The 18,292-nt window shown below is 34.5% G+C and overlaps 1 protein-coding gene across 1 annotated transcript; it reads left to right on the top strand.

The window, feature by feature from the left end:
• The first annotated feature begins 3,641 nt into the window (after positions 1 to 3,641).
• On the top strand, positions 3,642 to 17,904 carry LOC142524115 (putative serine/threonine-protein kinase PBL7). Its single transcript, XM_075627877.1, has 5 exons — positions 3,642 to 3,885; positions 4,692 to 4,873; positions 6,922 to 7,108; positions 7,287 to 7,678; positions 17,191 to 17,904. The coding sequence occupies exons 1-5, from the start codon at positions 3,795 to 3,797 to the stop codon at positions 17,455 to 17,457; spliced, it is 1,119 nt and encodes a 372-aa protein (XP_075483992.1). The 5' UTR covers positions 3,642 to 3,794; the 3' UTR covers positions 17,458 to 17,904.
• The last annotated feature ends 388 nt before the right edge of the window (positions 17,905 to 18,292 follow it).

Genomic DNA, 18,292 nt, shown 5'->3' with positions numbered 1-18,292 from the left:
GGATAGGTGTTTTTTCCCACCTGTAACTAGTAATTCTATCTCCCTGGAAAGATAGTCTTCTTGATTCCAATCTAAGACTTTGATTCCTTTGTAGAATCGGTTTGTCTTGTATTTGGATATCTGTTTCATGTATTAAAGGAAACTAAACTCTTTCTGGATAAATTGCCTGGACAACTTTTTCAAATATCTCAGGTATTTCAATGAAATCATTTCTAATAAATAACTAGAAATGATGTGTATTAGATAGAGCATATGAAATCTGATAAGTAATAGAATATGGTCTATTACTTTCTTTCATCGGCTTTTTTTCCTTGAAATTTTTGTGCAATGTCAAGGCTCGGCTAAAATCTCGATCTGCCAGGTTGTAGGCTATCCTTGGATATATTATTCCTACAATCTTTCCTGCACAAAGATTTTCTGAGATTGTTCCTAGTACTGAATCTTGTAGATTCCCCATTCTTTTATCGCATATAGCAATATCAATAGGCGAATCTATCCCTTCTTTGAAAGTAGCCTTTATCATAATCTGGATTTCTCCGATATAAATCCAGGACATAGTCCTTGCTACTTCTATCTTGAGTTTTTGTAATTCCTTCTTAATTTCTTCAGAAGGAATTAACTGCATCTCCATTCTATTTCCCATAAGTTCTATAGGGATTGCCATTTCCCTTCTAGAAACTTTATAGATTAGATGATGCTTTCTGTTTTTTAGGCCAAGACTTCTTAAGAACTTTTCTACCTGTCATGTAGAGAATCCTTGATATCTCTGTAGACTAGGATTTTCTCTCATGATCCTTTGGACCATGTTATGAGATATTGTTGTCTGGCTGAAAAACCCAGACAAATCTTCATGTGTTTCGTGTCGAAACACCACGTCCTCAGTCAGATTCCGATTCTGTTCTGATGACTTAAGACTTCTTCTTCTTCATATATACTTTCATTTGAGGCAATGTCCTCAAATTGGTATATCTGAATAAGATCTTGGTACTAAACTGCTTCTTCAATATCCGGAATTGGATCGAAGCGTTTAATACCTCTTTTTTCATTCTCTGAATAGTTGGTCGAGATATGACCCCTTGCTCCACATGTCCAGCAATTATAATCCTTGAAACTTTCATTAGCTCGAGTATGAGCTCTTCTGAAAGTTTTCTTAGTAGGTGTTCTTCATATGCTTCGAGATGTGCTTGATGCTTGGGATGATATCCTATTCCTTGATGATCCACTTCTTTGTCCAGATTTGTAAGATCTGGCCTTCTGTCTAGACCAAACAGTTCTTGGCTTCCAAGAACTTCTTCCACTTCGAGCATAAGGATGAGTCCTAAAACTTTTCCTCTTATGCTTCTGTGGTTTTTGGAAGATCATTTTATTTACAACACAAAGGAGTTCTTTTGTTGATACCCCTTAATCGTTTGTAATTCTTTTGTAATGCTGCCATATGACACCATTCTGCCAATTTTCCTTTCAGAAAAGAGGCTCTTCGTGCCAACGTATCTGGATTTCCAGGTACGTATTCCCTTATGAGCATTTCTTTCCAGGGACTTGACATTTTTGCGAAGAAAAGCTGCATAGCTATATCTTCTTCGACTCCTGAATTCCATCTATATTTAGTGAATAACATAATGTATTCATCCACTAAACATATATCATGTAATTCAAGACTATACAGAGCTTGAGTGTATTTCTTCCTCTTCTCTGTATCTTGACTGTTAAAATAGTCTACACCTATAAATTGTGCTTTAAATAGGGTAGTCATTTTTCCAGCGATCTCACTAATAGATTCACCAGCTAGGACTGATTCATTCATTTCTAATGAAGTCATGTCCCAAGCAATTTTTACTGATCCCAATTTCTAAAAGTTTAATGAATCATTCTTTGTTGAGATCAAGTGTTCCTGCTGCGATTCTCATAGCAGATGTCCAATCATCTATGAGATCTTCTCTGTTTTTGAAGTCTAATACATCAAGGTTAAGCATAACCCCGTAAGGCTGTATTGGATCTAAAACAGTTTTCCCATAGGGTGTTTGGTGCAAGATAATTTGACTTCTCCTTGTCCTTGTTCCCGTTGGGTGTGATCCTCCACCAGTATGGAAATCAGATTGAGATTCTATCATATTTACATTTTGAGATCCCACACTTTTTCTTGGTGGTTCCTGAGAAGATAACCAGGTTATAGCAGGTGTTTCACCTCCTGTTGTGTTCATCTTCATATCTACAACTTTGAGATTCGCGAAAGATTCCGCAAGCTCTTGTAGATCCTCCAGATCAATCCTTTCTAAAGTTGTCATCAGATTAATTTCTTTTCTGAGACAGATTTAATTAGATTGATCATCTTTTCTTCTTTAGTCAATGGTTTTGACACCACTCTGACCTTTTCCTTGTTGATGTAACAAGGGTTCAGTACCAAGTGATGGTGGTAACCATCCTCCTGAAGTTCTTTTACTAGAACTTGGTTGTTGTTCTAGTTTCTGAATTCTTGTTTGAATATCTTTTAATATTCAAAGAATTTCTTCCTGGTTTTCAAGGATTTTTTCAACTTGTTGGGGTACAAAGTATAGCTTATTGCCATAATTTTGTACCGTTTTCTGAATTTCCCTAAGATCCGAAGAGATCTTAGAGGAATCTGGTACTATCTCTAGAAACTTATTTGCTTGAATCAGAAGTTTACCTGAGGGTGCTGTAGCTTCCCTTTCTGTTCTTGATATCTAACCAAGGTTAGATGAACTTGTATATATTCCAAAATATTGGAATAGATCTTGTAAATTATTTTTCTCGAACCTAAGTTCGGATTCATAATTTTTTCGAAATTATCCTCCTCAAACATTTTGTTTCTTTATAAAAATAAATTATGTGTTTGAAGTAAATCAACCTTAAGCTTTGATACCATTTTCGGATGCGCGGAGATCAATTAAAATCAAATATGGAATAAAGGTATTTGTATCATTATTCAAGATTCTTTCTCTAACCAGGGAATTGGAAACAATTCATGTTTAGTTTGGGTACTGAACGGGAATTTACCCATAGCTCTTGCAGTATTTTTAACAGCACAAGCCTTACCATTAAAATAAATGAGGTTGGCTCTCAACGATCTTTATTATGAAATTTGTGAAAGTTTCGATTCAATTATTTAGAAATCTTTCAAGACAATTCGGATTTATAGCTAATAAAAAAAGAATAAGTCTTTTGTGAGACGGTTTCACGAATCTTTATCTGTTCGACGATCAACCCTACCGATATTCACAATAAAAAGTAATACTCTTAGCATAAAAAGTAATATTTTTTCATGGATGACCCAAATAAGATATCCGTCTCACAAAATACGACCCTTGAGACCGTCTCATACAAGTTTTTGTCATAAAAAAATGTGGTAGTTTGGTTCCGAAATACTGCTCTGGCTTTTATTTTTTTTACGTATTTTAAAGAGATATTTTGTTATCTAACATTAATCAACTATTATTTTTAAAAATTGATTATATTTCAAATACATTTTAAAATAATTGACCATGTTCATTTTCCTAAATTTCTCGTAATTATCATAATTTTCGGAACACATTCCGAAAATATATTTGTATATATAAATAAATGACTTCATAATCACCGGATTCAGTAATAATAAATTGTGAAGCTGGAAAGACTAACAAATGGGCAAATGAAGGGGTCTGGTAAATTATCAAATTTAACACAACTCTTCCCTCCGTCTCTCACTCTCTCCGTCTCTCACTCTCTCTTCCACTTTCCTTTCTCTTGTGTCATTACACACAGTAGTAACAAAGAGTGGGTGGGAAGATACTGAAGAAATGGGTTGGTTCCTCTGTACGGGGAAATCATGGAAGAAAGGGAAGAAGCCAGTGGAAATCAAGGAAGAAGATCAGATCCCATCAAATTTAGGTGATTAGGAAGTACAAAAGACGAATTTAAGAATTTTCATTTATGGGTTTTATCCTTTATTTTTCTGAGTGCCACTTTGACTTTGTTTCGCTTATCTTTTTAAATATTTGTGTGTTTTTTTTTTTGTTTGGGCGTTATGGTGCTTTAGTTCTGCATTTTTATGTGTAATTTATATGTTGAGCAGAGAATATCTGGGTCTCATAAGCGTGCGGATAATCGACCTTGTGTTGTTCTACTGATCTGGGTTAATTTTTTGATGTAAATGCTTTGAAACGATCTGAATTCTTGGGTATGTGGCAAACATTAATCTTTGAAGATTACATGGATTTTTTTCTAGGTGGCACTTTGCATAGGAAGATACAAGGGATATCATTGACTAGTTTAGATTGGGGTAATTTGTATTTCCCTCCCCTACACTTAAATGTATTTCAGGTGACAACGGTCAATTCAGATTACCAGTGGCGGGCATGGTATTTTGAGGAGGTTTTTAATTGCATCAGAGTTTATGTTTTATAAGCTATTTACTTCCTTGATCTTGTTTGGTTTTCTAATCAGAAAGTTTGAAGAGCTTAAGAAGGTGAAATTCCACGGAATTATTGCTCCTCGTGATTTTTATCATTTGATGTCAACAAAATGTACCATTTATTGATGTTTAATTGATGCTTAAATTGTAAAATATGCATTTTGTTCTATGATTTTTTGGAAGTCTTTGTTAGTTAATGGTAGAAGAATGAAGTTCCATTTAGTCTCCGTGATTATTCATATTTCAGATGGCTTTGAATATAGCTTTTATCTCCTCATTGCAGAAAAACTGAAATCAAATCCTGCTGAGGCTCCTAAAGATGGAGGATCTAGTCACATTGCTGCACATACATTTACATTTCGGGAGTTAGCGACCGCAACCAAGAATTTTAGGGCAGATTGTCTGTTGGGGGAAGGTGGATTTGGAAGAGTGTATAAGGGAGGACTGGAGAGCACTAATCAGGTTTGTCCTCTCAATTATGAAAGCTGAGGTGTTGTATGGTCCTGCTTTCAACTCCATAGTGCTTGATAGTATTGTTTGAAATGTTATTTGTGTATAACTTTTGGAACGTTATATTGTTCGTGATGTGTGAAGAAGGTGAAAAAAATAATTTTTTGGTTTGCAAAAAGAAGAGAGAAAGTGTTTATTTTATAAAAATTATTTTTGAATAGTTGATTTTGAAGTGCCTCCACAATCTTTTACTCCCACTCCACTCCACTCCACTCCATAAATTTTATTTCCTTAATTGATGATGATATCCTTCACAAATATTATAGGTGTTGAAGGGGATAATTATTTGCACAACAAAAATTGTTTTTCTCGTGCCATTTGGACTACACATTTGTTATTCTCACTTGGCTCAACCTAGTAATCATGGATTGACTAGAACAAAATATAGGATTTCAATTAAAAATTTAAAGTGAAACACTACATTTTAAAACAAAAGTTATCTTGTATTTTATACAATATGATATAATCTCACCAAATTCTGAATGTATGCTACTTCCATAGCTGCCCTGAACCATGTAGGAAGGCCTCGTGTTTAGACTTGTTCTAAGAAGTCTTGATTTTGACTCCTTGAAATTGTTTCCCACTATGTGACACTAGTTTTCACAGGACGCTAGAACTGACAAATGATGTTCTTCGATAAAATTTTCAACTTCTTGTTTTTGGTAGTTTTGGCCAAGGGTCCAATCTCAATCCATTTAGAGAACTATTCCCTTCTAACTCTAGTTTCCTTCAGAAGGCAAGCCGGCAGCATTGTTCTTCCATAAAAATTTAAACATCTCGATTATTTTATCAATGATTGACAAGTATATCCATAGTCATTTTCTGAAGCTTATCTTGGCCTACACTGACAATTCAGCCAAATACTTCTTCAATTTTCTGGACGCTTGGTTGCACCACTTTTGAAGGATCCAAAAGAAAGGGAGACTTTGTGCGAAGATCGAGAAATAAATATGGCTAATGGTGATATTCTCACAGCGAACATTTTAACTTTCTAAATATTCCATGGAGGGGCCATGCTGTATATGTACTTAACTTTCTCGGGAGTAGCTTCAATCCTCTTTCTATACCATATAAACCCAAGAACTTTCCACTTCTCTCCCTGAATAGACATATACCAGGGTTAAACTTCAACCTATACATGTAACTTCTCAGCCTAAATACACCTTTCTATGCCATATAACTTTGTCCCAGTTCTCACGCCATTTATTGCCGGCCGGTTGAAGGAGTGATTGTGATTAGGAGGCATATATGGCATAGCTTGCACTGCCGCTGTCCATAACAGCATCATCCTTTTCTATTGTCTATTTTTCTTATATCATGCAATTTGCAAATACTAATTTTGCTCATTCATCAACTTTCGGACTTTCAGTTCCTTTTTCATCAATCAAACATAACTAAAAGAAAAATTATTCGGACTTTAATAATGTATTACTAAAGCTATCAAATCAATTAATAAATGTTATGTTATCATTAAATTTGTTATTTTTTTTACTCATGCAGACACATAAACAGTTAATCAAAATCATTTATTTGTAACTAGAGAAAGTGTGTACATTGTACTGAGGAAAAAACTTGAATAAAAGTTTACGTTTATAATAATATATAGCATGTATAGAAATGATTATAGCCAGAAAAATGAATAATAAAAGAATGAGACGAGTAGGCTCATGAATTGTATAAAGAAATAGAAAGGAGAACAGTTGTATGGAAGTGTAATTGTTTAAGAAATTAATATACTTGCAGGGTTTCATTGTCAATTTTAGAAACAAAAAAGTATGATGCAGCAGGAGTAATAATATGTGGAGTGCAAAAAACTTTTCATGGTTGATTTGAAACACAAGGTAATGATTTGATTGGGAATTTTGAAAAAAATAAATGAGAATATTTTTAATATATTGATAAAATTTAGAATTAAATTGAGTGAGAGTTTGGGAGCCCAGCTTCAAGATTTCCGAATTCTGGTTTTATCCAATATGAATCCTATTTTGTGTTCATGCAGACTTGTGGCGATAAAGCAACTTGATAGGAATGGTTTGCAAGGGAACCGTGAATTTCTTGTAGAAGTTTTGATGTTAAGTCTACTTCATCATTCGAACTTGGTAAACTTGATCGGATATTGTGCTGATGGTGATCAAAGGCTTTTGGTGTATGAATACATGCCATTAGGATCATTGGAAGATCATCTACACGGTAATCTCTTTTGGATTCCAGATTGTTTACTTTTTTAGTATCGAAGGATTGAAAAACAGTTATTATTATCTTATTTGTTTTTTGCTTGTTTTTGCTACTGTTCTATTTAATCTAAATGATATTGATAAATAAATTATCTATGTTTTGTTCAAATAGTTTATGTTTGGATATTCCTCAGACCTTCCACCCGATAAAAAGCGTCTCGACTGGAATACAAGAATGAAAATAGCTGCTGGTGCGGCAAAAGGGTTGGAATATTTGCATGATAAAGCAAATCCACCTGTTATATATCGAGATTTAAAGTGCTCAAACATTTTACTTGACGAATGCTATCACCCCAAGCTATCTGATTTTGGTTTGGCCAAATTGGGACCTGTTGGCGATAAGACCCATGTATCTACTAGAGTAATGGGAACTTATGGATATTGTGCACCCGAATATGCCATGACAGGACAGCTTACACTGAAATCTGATGTTTATAGTTTTGGTGTTGTCCTTCTAGAGATCATCACAGGAAGAAAGGCTATTGACAATTCAAGAGCTGCTGGTGAGCACAATTTGGTCGCTTGGGTAAGAGGTTCTTCTACTCGTTTTCATAAAATAATTTCTTGTATGTCTGGTCTATGGTTTTGGTTGATTTATTTTCATATGTGTGATAGAAATTTAACTTAATATGATGCTATTAAGCATGACTTGGGAGATTTAGTATTAACTAACATTTTGAAACTGTGATGGGGATGAGAGATTTGTTTATGTTTCTCATGCTTCTCACTACTTTTACTCTGATGTTAAGGTGCAATCCATGAAGAAATTATCGGTAAGTAGAGAGTAGAAAATAGGTTGATACATTATAACGCAGAAGCAAACTTTTACTTGTTGACTAATAATCAATTACTATATATTGAATTAGAGGATCCTAGATTATATTGCATATATACTGGTACGGGTATCATAACGAATACGATACGGATACAACGATACGACAAATTTGAAAATATAAGACACAAAACGGCTGACTAGGATACGACAATTATGAAAAATTATATAAATATTATATATATATATTTATATAATTTTAGTATTAAAAATTAAAAATTATAGAGATATATATATATATATATATTTATATAAATATATTGTGTATATATATATATATTACAACTTCAAAGGATTGATTTAAAAAGAATTTTTTGCTGAAACGTATCTTCGTTGTGTCTATGGCGTATCCTAGTCGATTCCAAGACATATCCGACCGGTCAAACTTACAAAAAGTCAACGACATAGATTTTGCCGTATCCGACACGCGTCGACATATTGTATTCGTATCGGTGTCCGATACTTCAGAAAAAAATTAGGAGTATCCGTGCTACATAGATCTTAGAGAAACTAATTGGGATTTTATTTGTGTTTTTTTCAACTTCACCTTTTCTCGTCTTAAGAATTAAGTAGTTGAGAGTTTTTCCACTGATGTCATCGTACAAGATATTTGCCAATAGTTGATAATTTGTAATCCATGTAACATTAACATAGGACTTTATATATTATATTTATTCTAACTGATATTTTACGACGTTAAAACACATTCATTTTGCACATGATATTTATGTTCCATAATTGCTAAACTTATTGATGCCTATAGCAGTGTATAATTGTTTTATTCAGTTTAAATATGCCCATATCATGTACTGCTCCTTTAGGTTTAGCGGTGTTACACCATTAATTCTAACTTTTACTTGTGTAAATTTGGATTGAATGATTTGATTTGGATGACGAATTTGAAGGAATGCATTTTAAATGAGTCCATCAACTAATAAGTTGAAATCCATTGTTGTGAATGAAAAAACAACTAAAAAAGCATTAAAGAATTTCATATCCATGGATTTAAAAATCATCCAAACACATTGATTTGTATTTGAATTAAGGATATAATTTCTGTATTTACCCAATCCTAAATCCAAACGTGCCCTTAGAGATTTTTATAGTTTTCCTTAGCAATGTAGCACTTAGAGCTCCCAATTTCCTGTGATTTTAGAATACGTACACAATCACATGCTTCCTTTGTAATTCACTATATTTGTCATTTTGAACTAGTTTATTGTTGGAGGCAAAAATAGAGAAGGTGAAATTTTTAATATGCATTTGACATCTGTTGTAGTTATGCGGGGATGATATTTTAGTGTATTAAACATAATCTAAATGGTGCAGCAAAATTATGTGTTCATGCACCACCAAGTTGAATATTTGATTTCTCTTTTTAGACCTACTTTAATAACTTATATTTTATATTTAAATGTGACGAACTAGTTTATTGTTGGAGGCAAAAATAGAGAAGGTGAAATTTTTAATATGCATTTGACATCTGTTGTAGTTATGCGGGGATGATATTTTAGTGTATTAAACATAATCTAAATGGTGCAGCAAAATTATGTGTTCATGCACCACCAAGTTGAATATTTGATTTCTCTTTTTAGACCTACTTTAATAACTTATATTTTATATTTAAATGTGACGAACAAGTTAGCAACCGTTAAATACAATTGCTACAATCATAGAGTTAGATTGAAATTCTAATTTGAAATTAATTTTTGAATTTCCTTTTAGTCGAGACTCAAAGAACCTGTTAAACTTCTGATACATAAGTCTATGCACATAGCAACAACTACAGTATTAGATTCTAGATTATTGTGTCTATAATTGTAAATAGACATGTCTTGAGTCATTTATATTTGGAGCGGATGCTTCACACTTAGTCCACACAGTGATTGGAATGATAGAAATATTGCATGCTTAATTTGTAATAACATTCGAGAACTATATCACATTTTATATGTTGGAAGATTTCCTACGATAATTTATGTTTATGTACATATTCTTTTAGAGGGATTTTAGGAGTTCATTTGTTAGTTTCCTTATTAGGAAGATTTGTTTCTGTTTTTGTTTAAAAGTAGAGTCTATATATTAATGTACAGCCACTGTGCCTATAATATGCAAGAATTATTTCCCAATACTTTGATTGTTTTATGTCAATTTGGTATCAAAGCAAAATCTAAGATCCCAGGGATTAAATTCGCTTCCGAAAATTGTCTAAGGCCAAGAGTTCCATGCCTTCTTCACCCGAGACTCAACTTGTTCAAAACCCATCTGAAAATCATCCCATTCAGATCACTAAAATCCGACTCAATGGTGACAATTTCCTTCGATGGTCTCAAGTAGTTAGAATGTACATCAGGGGGAGAGACAAGATCGACTATATTACAGGTGAAACAACAAAGGCCGATGAAAAAAACCCAACCTATGCCACTTGGGATGCTGAAAACTCAATGGTAATGACTTGGTTGGTCAACTCCGTGGCCGAAGAGATAAATGCGAATTATCTTTGCTATTTAACATTAAGGAGTTGTGGGAAAATGTTTCGCAGATGTACTCAGATTTAGGGAATCAATCCCAAGTGTACAAACTAACCCTACGACTTGGGGAAATTCGCCAAGGTGAGAATTCCGTGACCACATATTTCAATTCCCTTAAGAGAATGGCAAGATCTGGACCTATTCAATGATTACAAATGGAAATCACCCGTTGACTGCATACACTATAAAAAGATGGTCGATGTTGGTCGCGTCTTTAAGTTTCTTGCATGATTAAACATTGAATACGATGAAGCCCGTGGCCGAATTGTTGGGACAAAACCCTATTCCATCCATTGGAGAAGTTTTTGCAGAGGTGCGGCGAGAAGAGAGCCGTAGACAGGTTATGCTCGGAAAAAAAACTGCTGGTAAAATGGAATCTGTCGAAGGATCGGCGTGGCCATTCCTGAAGCTCATAGCTAGCCGTAAATCCTTCCAGAACCATCGTGTAGGAGACAAAACTGGCCGCAATTGTGAATATTGTGGACAGTCTGACCATACACAAAAAACTTGCTAGAAGCTGCATGGAAACCGCAAAATGGCAGGCTGAAGAAATCGAGTACTTCCACAACAAATGAGGCCGAGGCACCCTCATTCAGCAAAGAGCAATTAAATCATCTTCTAAAATTGCTAAAATCTTATTCAGCACCTAATGTTCCTGTTGGTTCGATTGCACAAACAGGTAGTAATCTGTTGGCACTTTCCGTCCTTCAAAATATCAGCCCTTGGATCATAGATTCAGGGGCTTCAGACCATATGACAATCAGTTCTCACTTATTTGACTCCTACATTCCATGTTCTGGAGTTGAAAAGATTAGTATAGCTGATGGCAGTTTTTCGTCCATTGCTGGCAAAGGACACATTAAAATTTCAGAACATATTACACTGAAATATGTTTTACATGTGCCGAAACTTGCCTATAATCTCCGTCGTTTCAGTAAAATATCTAAGGATTCTAATTGTTCAGCTTTCTTTCTTCCATCCATTTGTGTTTTTCAGGACCAGAACTTGGGGAAGATGGTTGGAACTGCTAGAGAAATGAACGGGCTGTACTACTTCGATGAACTGCTTGCTGGAAAACTAAGGCTCATGCATTAGGTAGCTTTAGTTACGCTTTTGTTAATGATCAAGTGATGCTATGGCATAGACGATTACGACATCCTAGTTATCTGTACCTTAAAACACTTATTTCCTGCATTATTTAAAGAAATTAATTATTCAACACTTTATTGTGAAGCTCATCATTTTGCTAAAATCATCGTGTTTCCTTTCAAGTAAAACCCTATTTTGTCTGGAAACCATTTTACTTGATTCATAGTGATGTTTGGGGACCATCAAAGGTTAAAACACTCTTGGGAAAAAATGGTTTATGACCTTTAGTGATGACCACACAAGAATATTCTTGATTTATTTACTGGAAAAAAGTCTGAGGTTGAGCAAATGTTTAAAGATTTCCTTGTCATGATTGAAAATCAATTTCAAACTAAGATTGACATTTTAAGATCTGATAATGGCACTGAATATTTCAATCAACATTTGGAACCTTTCTTCTGGAAAAAAGGAATCATCCATCAATCAACTTATCGAGATACACCACAACAAAATGACATTGCTAAAAGAAAAAATACACATTTACTTGAGGTTGCTTGAGCCATTATGTTTTCATTGTATGTTCCAAAATATCTTTGGGGGGATGCTCTTTTAGCTGCATGTTACTTGATAAATCGAATGCCATCTCGAATTTTGAAATTTGATACACATTTGCAAACCTTAAAAAGTTATTTCCTACCTCACGCATCACTACAAACCTTCCTCTAAAATTTTTGGTTATACCTAATTTTTACCGGTCCAAATTTGATTCAAAATCTGAAAAATGTGTTTCCTCGGCTATGCTTCTAACAAGAAAGGGTATAAATGTTTTAACCCTGTCACAAATTTTTTTTGGAGAGCATGGATGTCAGATTTGTGGAGGATGAGTCATTTTTTCCGACAAATTATCTTCACGGGGAGAAAGTAATGGTCCTGTTCCAAAAATTATACCAAAGGCTTATTATCCCGTAATTGATTCGGATAAACACTATGTGGAAAAAACTATTGGCAGTACGGAAACCAGACGCAATATCACGTATTTGCCAGACATTACTTTATCTGAGACAGGGGGAGAAAGCCTCAACAGGAACTTCAACTCTACACCAGAAGGCAGTTCCTCAAAAATGCTACTGCCATATTTATTTCTCAAGAAAATGATCAGTCCAACTTGCCGAGTGATGGTTCTACAAGTCAGGGTAATATTCCCTTCCACTCCATCATTTGATATATATCTCTCTCTCTGATCTTTGATATTCCTATTGCACTTAGGAAAGAAACTCGAGCATGCACTAACCATCCCATTGCCAAGTTTCTATCTTATGAAAAATAATCAAACACTCATAAAGCCTTTGTGTCATAAGATTTCTGACATGTTTGTTCCAAGAACCGTCTAGGAAAGCATTAGGTGATCCGAAACTGGAAATTAGCAGGGATGGAAAAAATGAATGCTCTTGGGAGAAACTACACTTGGACTGTGTTTGACCTACCGAAAGACTAAAAGATAGTTGGGTGCAAATGGGTGTTTACGGTAAAGTGTAAATCTGATGCAAGTGTTGAGAGATACAAGGCTTACTGACTTGTACCTAAAGGATTTACTCAAACTCATGGTATATAATACCAATAGACTTTTTCCCGTCGCTGAGATTAACTCTATCAGAATACTTTTGTCTCTTGCAATTATCTTCAACTGGCCACTTCATCAGTTTAATGTCAAAACGTGTTCCTAAATAGAGATTTACAAGAAGAAGTATATAAGGACTTACCTACGGGTTTTGAAGAAAGGTTTGAAAAAATAAAGCGTGCAAGTTGAAGAAAGCCCTGTATGGGCTAAAGCAGTCCCCTAGAGCTTGGTTCGAGCGATTTGGGAATGCAGTGATCACACTTTATTTTTCAACATTCGACCAAAGCCTAATTGTCTACGTTGATGACTTTATAATGAGTGGAGAGTATTATCTTGAGATAAACAGCTTGAAGAAACAACTTGTAGTTGAAATCGATATCAAGGACCATGGAAAACTGAAATATTTTCTTGGGATTGAATTCGCCAGATCGAAGAAGAAGGGGATTTTCATCATCCAACGTAAGTATGTTCTTCACTTACTCAAAGAAACAAGGATGACTGGGTTGTAAGGCAGCAAATACTCCCAACATAACCTAATGTCAAGTTGAAAGTTGCTTCGCCTAATGAAGTGGTGGACTGAGAACGTTATCAAAGATTAGTTTGAAGGTTAATCTATTTGGCACATACCAGACCCGACATAGCTTTTGTAGTAATTGTTGTGAGTCGGTTCATGCATTCACCTGGACATACTCATTTCGAAGCTGTATTCACATTGAGATATCTCAAAGAGACACCTGGGAAATGACTTGTTCGAAAATAGAGGCCACCTTCAAGTGGAGGCCTATACAGATGCAGATTGGGCATGCAGTGTAAATGATAGAAGAACTACCTCAGGATATTGCACCTTTGTTGGAGGTAATCTGGTTACTTGGAGAAGCAACAAACAGAATGTTGTTGCAAGGAGTAGTGCTGAAGCAGAATTTCGGTCTGTTGCACATGGTTTTTGCGAAATGTTGTGGATAAAGAGGTTTTTGGAATATTTGAACGTTCCATGCCCTCACCAATTAAAGTCTATTGTGACAAAAAACGGCTATTTCTATAGCTCATAATCCAGTTCTACATGACAGAACAAAACATGTAGAAGTGGATAGGCATTTTATCAAGGAAAAAATTGATAGTGGTTTATTATGCATGCCTTGTATACTACTACAAGTCGAGTAGCTGATATACTCACCGAGGGTGTTCCTAAAGCACAGTTTGAGTCTTTTTTGTCTAAAAGTAGAGTCTATATATTAATGTACAACCACTATGCCTATGATATACAAGAATTATTTTCCAATACTTTGATTGTTTTCTGTCAATTTCAATTTTATATTACACAAAAGATGGTCAAAATAGTGTTATACATTAAATATGCTTGAATAGAGCTTTTGTGGATGTTAGCATGAAGTCACAAACTTTTCATGCCAAGACTTGAAAATATTACAGTTAAATATTTCTAAAAAATGTTACTAGGCTTTCGCAGGGATGCTCATCGGTCGGTTCGGTTTTTTTGTCCAATTTTGCTTTGGTTTTCGGTTAATGAAATATGTATCCGAAATCCAAACCGTTGTAGTTCATTTCATTTTTATACTATAATGGACTGGTTTATACGGTTGAGTTTGATCAATAATATGTGATCCAATTTTAAAAAAATCATAAATTTATCAAAATGCAACTCCTAAAAAACAAAATAAACTAATTTATAGACCACACAAACACATTATTTCAAAGCTATGTTGTATGGATACGGATATCGTATCGAATACGATATGGAAATGGACAAATTTTGAAATAAAAAAACACAATACGGCTATGATACAACAATTATTAACACGTATATAAATATTATATATATGTATATTTAAATTTGGTATTAAAAATGTAGTATATATATATTTCTATAAATATATTGTAGAAATATATATACATATTTGTGTAAATATACATAATGTAAAACTTCAGGGCAATGATTTAAAAAGAAAAAGCCATTTTTACCGAAACGTATCACCGCCATGTCCATCATGTATCTTAGCAATGTCCAAGACGTATCGGACTTGTGAAACCTGCATAAAGTGAACGACATGTATTTTTTCGTATCCGCATGTCGTATCCGTGTCCGATATTTTAGAAATTTTTTTTAGGACTACATAGTTTCAAAGTATGGCAATAAATTTTTAAAATAATCATAATTTACAATCGAATATTAGATTCTATGTGGTAACTCAATGGATTGAATTTCCACTATATAATATATGACTATAATGACAAAATTCAAGAAAATATACCTACAGTGAGAACAAATGGAAAAATTCCAAGGAAAATGACAAAAAAAAGATAATTCTGCTGTTCAAACTTCACAACCTCAAATTAATTAAATCTAACAAATTTAAATAAAATTTGTGTATGTGCAGCAGCTGAATGTGTGGGTGTTTGTGAGAATAAGGGTCAAAATATAACTAGAAGTAGAACTCTAGGACTAAAATGTATTATTACTGAAAACCCTAGGAACTAAATTATATTTTAACCTGAATTACGTTCGGTTCACTTATTTCAGTTTTTTGATCTACAAAAACCGAATTGAAAAACCGAAAATTTTCAATAATTATATCCATTACCGAAACGAAAAACCGATCAAGAAAATCTATTTTACTATTTCGGTCGGTTTTTTCAGTTATATCGGTTTTTTCAGTTATATCCAAACAATGAACACCCGTAGGCTTCCGCGAGTGCTTTACCTATAATTTCTGAATTCTGACTTGAATTTGATTTTCCCCTATCCACCAGTAGGCATTCGGACTACTTTTATTTCTGCTGCTTATAAGCTATTATAAATAACAAAGAAGGAATCAAATCTAATTTTGAGCTGAGGCCTTATGTTGATACTGGTAGAGTGCAACAAATTTTTTGGTAATTCTAGTGATATTCCTTAACTAAATCTGCAGTCTGCTGAAAATCTTAGCAAAATCTGACACCTTTGTTTACTTACAAAATTTTCCATATTGCTGATGTGGCGTCGTACGTGGCTAGTCCACATGTGTAACAAGCAACTATGGAAATCCTCTCTGCCACTTTCTTGTCTCTGATTTCTCTTTTTCTTTACTGGTTCTCATCCCTCCAGCTCATTTTACCTCGATTGTCTTTACCCTAAACTCCTCATGCCTTGTTAACCTCTCTTCGTTGTTGATATTGAATTCTTCCGGTAAAGCAAATTTCTGGGGACTTACAACCAATTAGACCTGTAGTGGAGAAGTTGGCTATTCAGAATCTAGGTCCAGATTCGAGTTAGATAGGGGGCTTATGCTTGTGAAAATGAATGCATTTCATGGCACCAATTGTGGTAGTAGTCGTGTGTCTTTATATGCAATTTTTGAAGGAATCATAATGGTGCCATTTGGTTAAGTTTTCTGATTTGATTGATTTTAAAAGTTATGAAATAGAGTTTAGTGGTACTTTTTTAACGGAATGCTGAAGTTATGTTTGGTTATAAAGATATAGCTCTAATAATTATTTGAAAATTGATTGTGTTAATTATTATATTTTGAAGAGCTGATTTGAAGTTTTGGGAAAAAAATCAGCAAAACTTCGATTTTTTTTGCCAATCAAGTAGTTAGGCTTTTGAGTGGGGAAAAGCCTGACCAAACTGTCGCCAATAATTTATGTAACTCCTGCAGGACCAAAAAATGGAGATTTTGAATTAGTGTCTGTAAACCTTCCGACAGATGAAGATTCTAAGAATTGGTTAATCTTTTAATAATCCTTAGAATATATGCAATACATATTAAATGATAGTTCTACTGCGCCACTATTCTCTTTAGCATCATAAGTAGAAGTGTATCGAAGTGTTTGTATTTGTGCGAAGAAGCTTAAGATTGAGTCATTAAAGTCCACAATCTAAAAATGTGAGGCTAATGAAAATTTCTCGTACTGCACTTTTTTGGCAACTTAAGACTCACAAACATTAACATATGCTATATTACACTTTACAGGCTCGACCTTTGTTTAAAGATCGTAGAAAGTTTTCACAGATGGCCGATCCTGTGCTCCAAAGGCAATACCCAGCTAGAGGCTTGTATCAAGCTCTAGCCATTGCTGCAATGTGTGTTCAGGAGCAACCAAACATGCGACCTCTCATGGCTGATGTGGTTACAGCTCTAACATATCTTGCTTCCCAGAAGTACAACCCTGAAACGCAGCCAGCACAGAAAACAGGCTCGGGTTCCTCCACACCAAGAATTCGAAGGGAACAGCGATAGCATCAGCAGACAGAAATACTGCCAAACGAGCACCTGCCATACGTGGAGGCATGATGGTATTGCCCTAAACCTTTTAACTCTACTTGAAGTTTTCTTAGGATGTAGGAAGGCACACATTCATTGGCTGCACCAAGATCCTGGCCGTTGCGAGATTTTGTCGCCCCAATGTCAGAAAAAAAGGTTCTTTTTCCATTATCACCATATTCTTACTTCTATTCTTATCAAGTAAAGAAGGGGAAATGAAGTGACATTGTTAAATATGTGAACATTTTCTTTATTTAATTTGTGCATGGTAGGTTTTCCTTTGCCTTCTTGGCCATTTTTCTGATGTGTACAACTCAGACCTTGACCGTTGATGTCACTTAATGTTTGTATTCATTGCTATAAACGGCATATTGCTTCTAGTGAGTGGCAAATTTTGAAGATGCCTGTGCACATTTGCTATTTGATACATTTATTATTATTATTATTATTAAACATAACACGCAACATTTGCTATGGTCCATCGGGAAGTTCTATGCTCAACTGAATGTGTTTCCGTTGAATCTTCACCAAATTACCAAATTAATGGAAGCTGCTAAGCCTGATCCATTGGTCATGTTGAATTAGTACAAGTGTTTTTTGTCACATTAAATCATAGGACTAGCAACCCTTGCAAGGTTACGGTTATTGTCATTTCGAATTTAATTTAATTACAATGGCAGAAATATTGATCTGAAAATTCATTCTTGATTAAGTGGCCATTCGCCAATTTGACCTTATATATGGTTTAAAGCATTATTGCTACGGTTACTGTCATTTCGCCTTGAATGCAAGATTGCCTGTACTAAAGTAA

The sequence above is a fragment of the Primulina tabacum genome, chromosome 14, assembly GCF_025594145.1.
Source record: "Primulina tabacum isolate GXHZ01 chromosome 14, ASM2559414v2, whole genome shotgun sequence".
NCBI classification, from domain to species: domain Eukaryota; kingdom Viridiplantae; phylum Streptophyta; class Magnoliopsida; order Lamiales; family Gesneriaceae; genus Primulina; species Primulina tabacum.
This window is presented reverse-complemented; position numbering and strand designations above follow the sequence as displayed.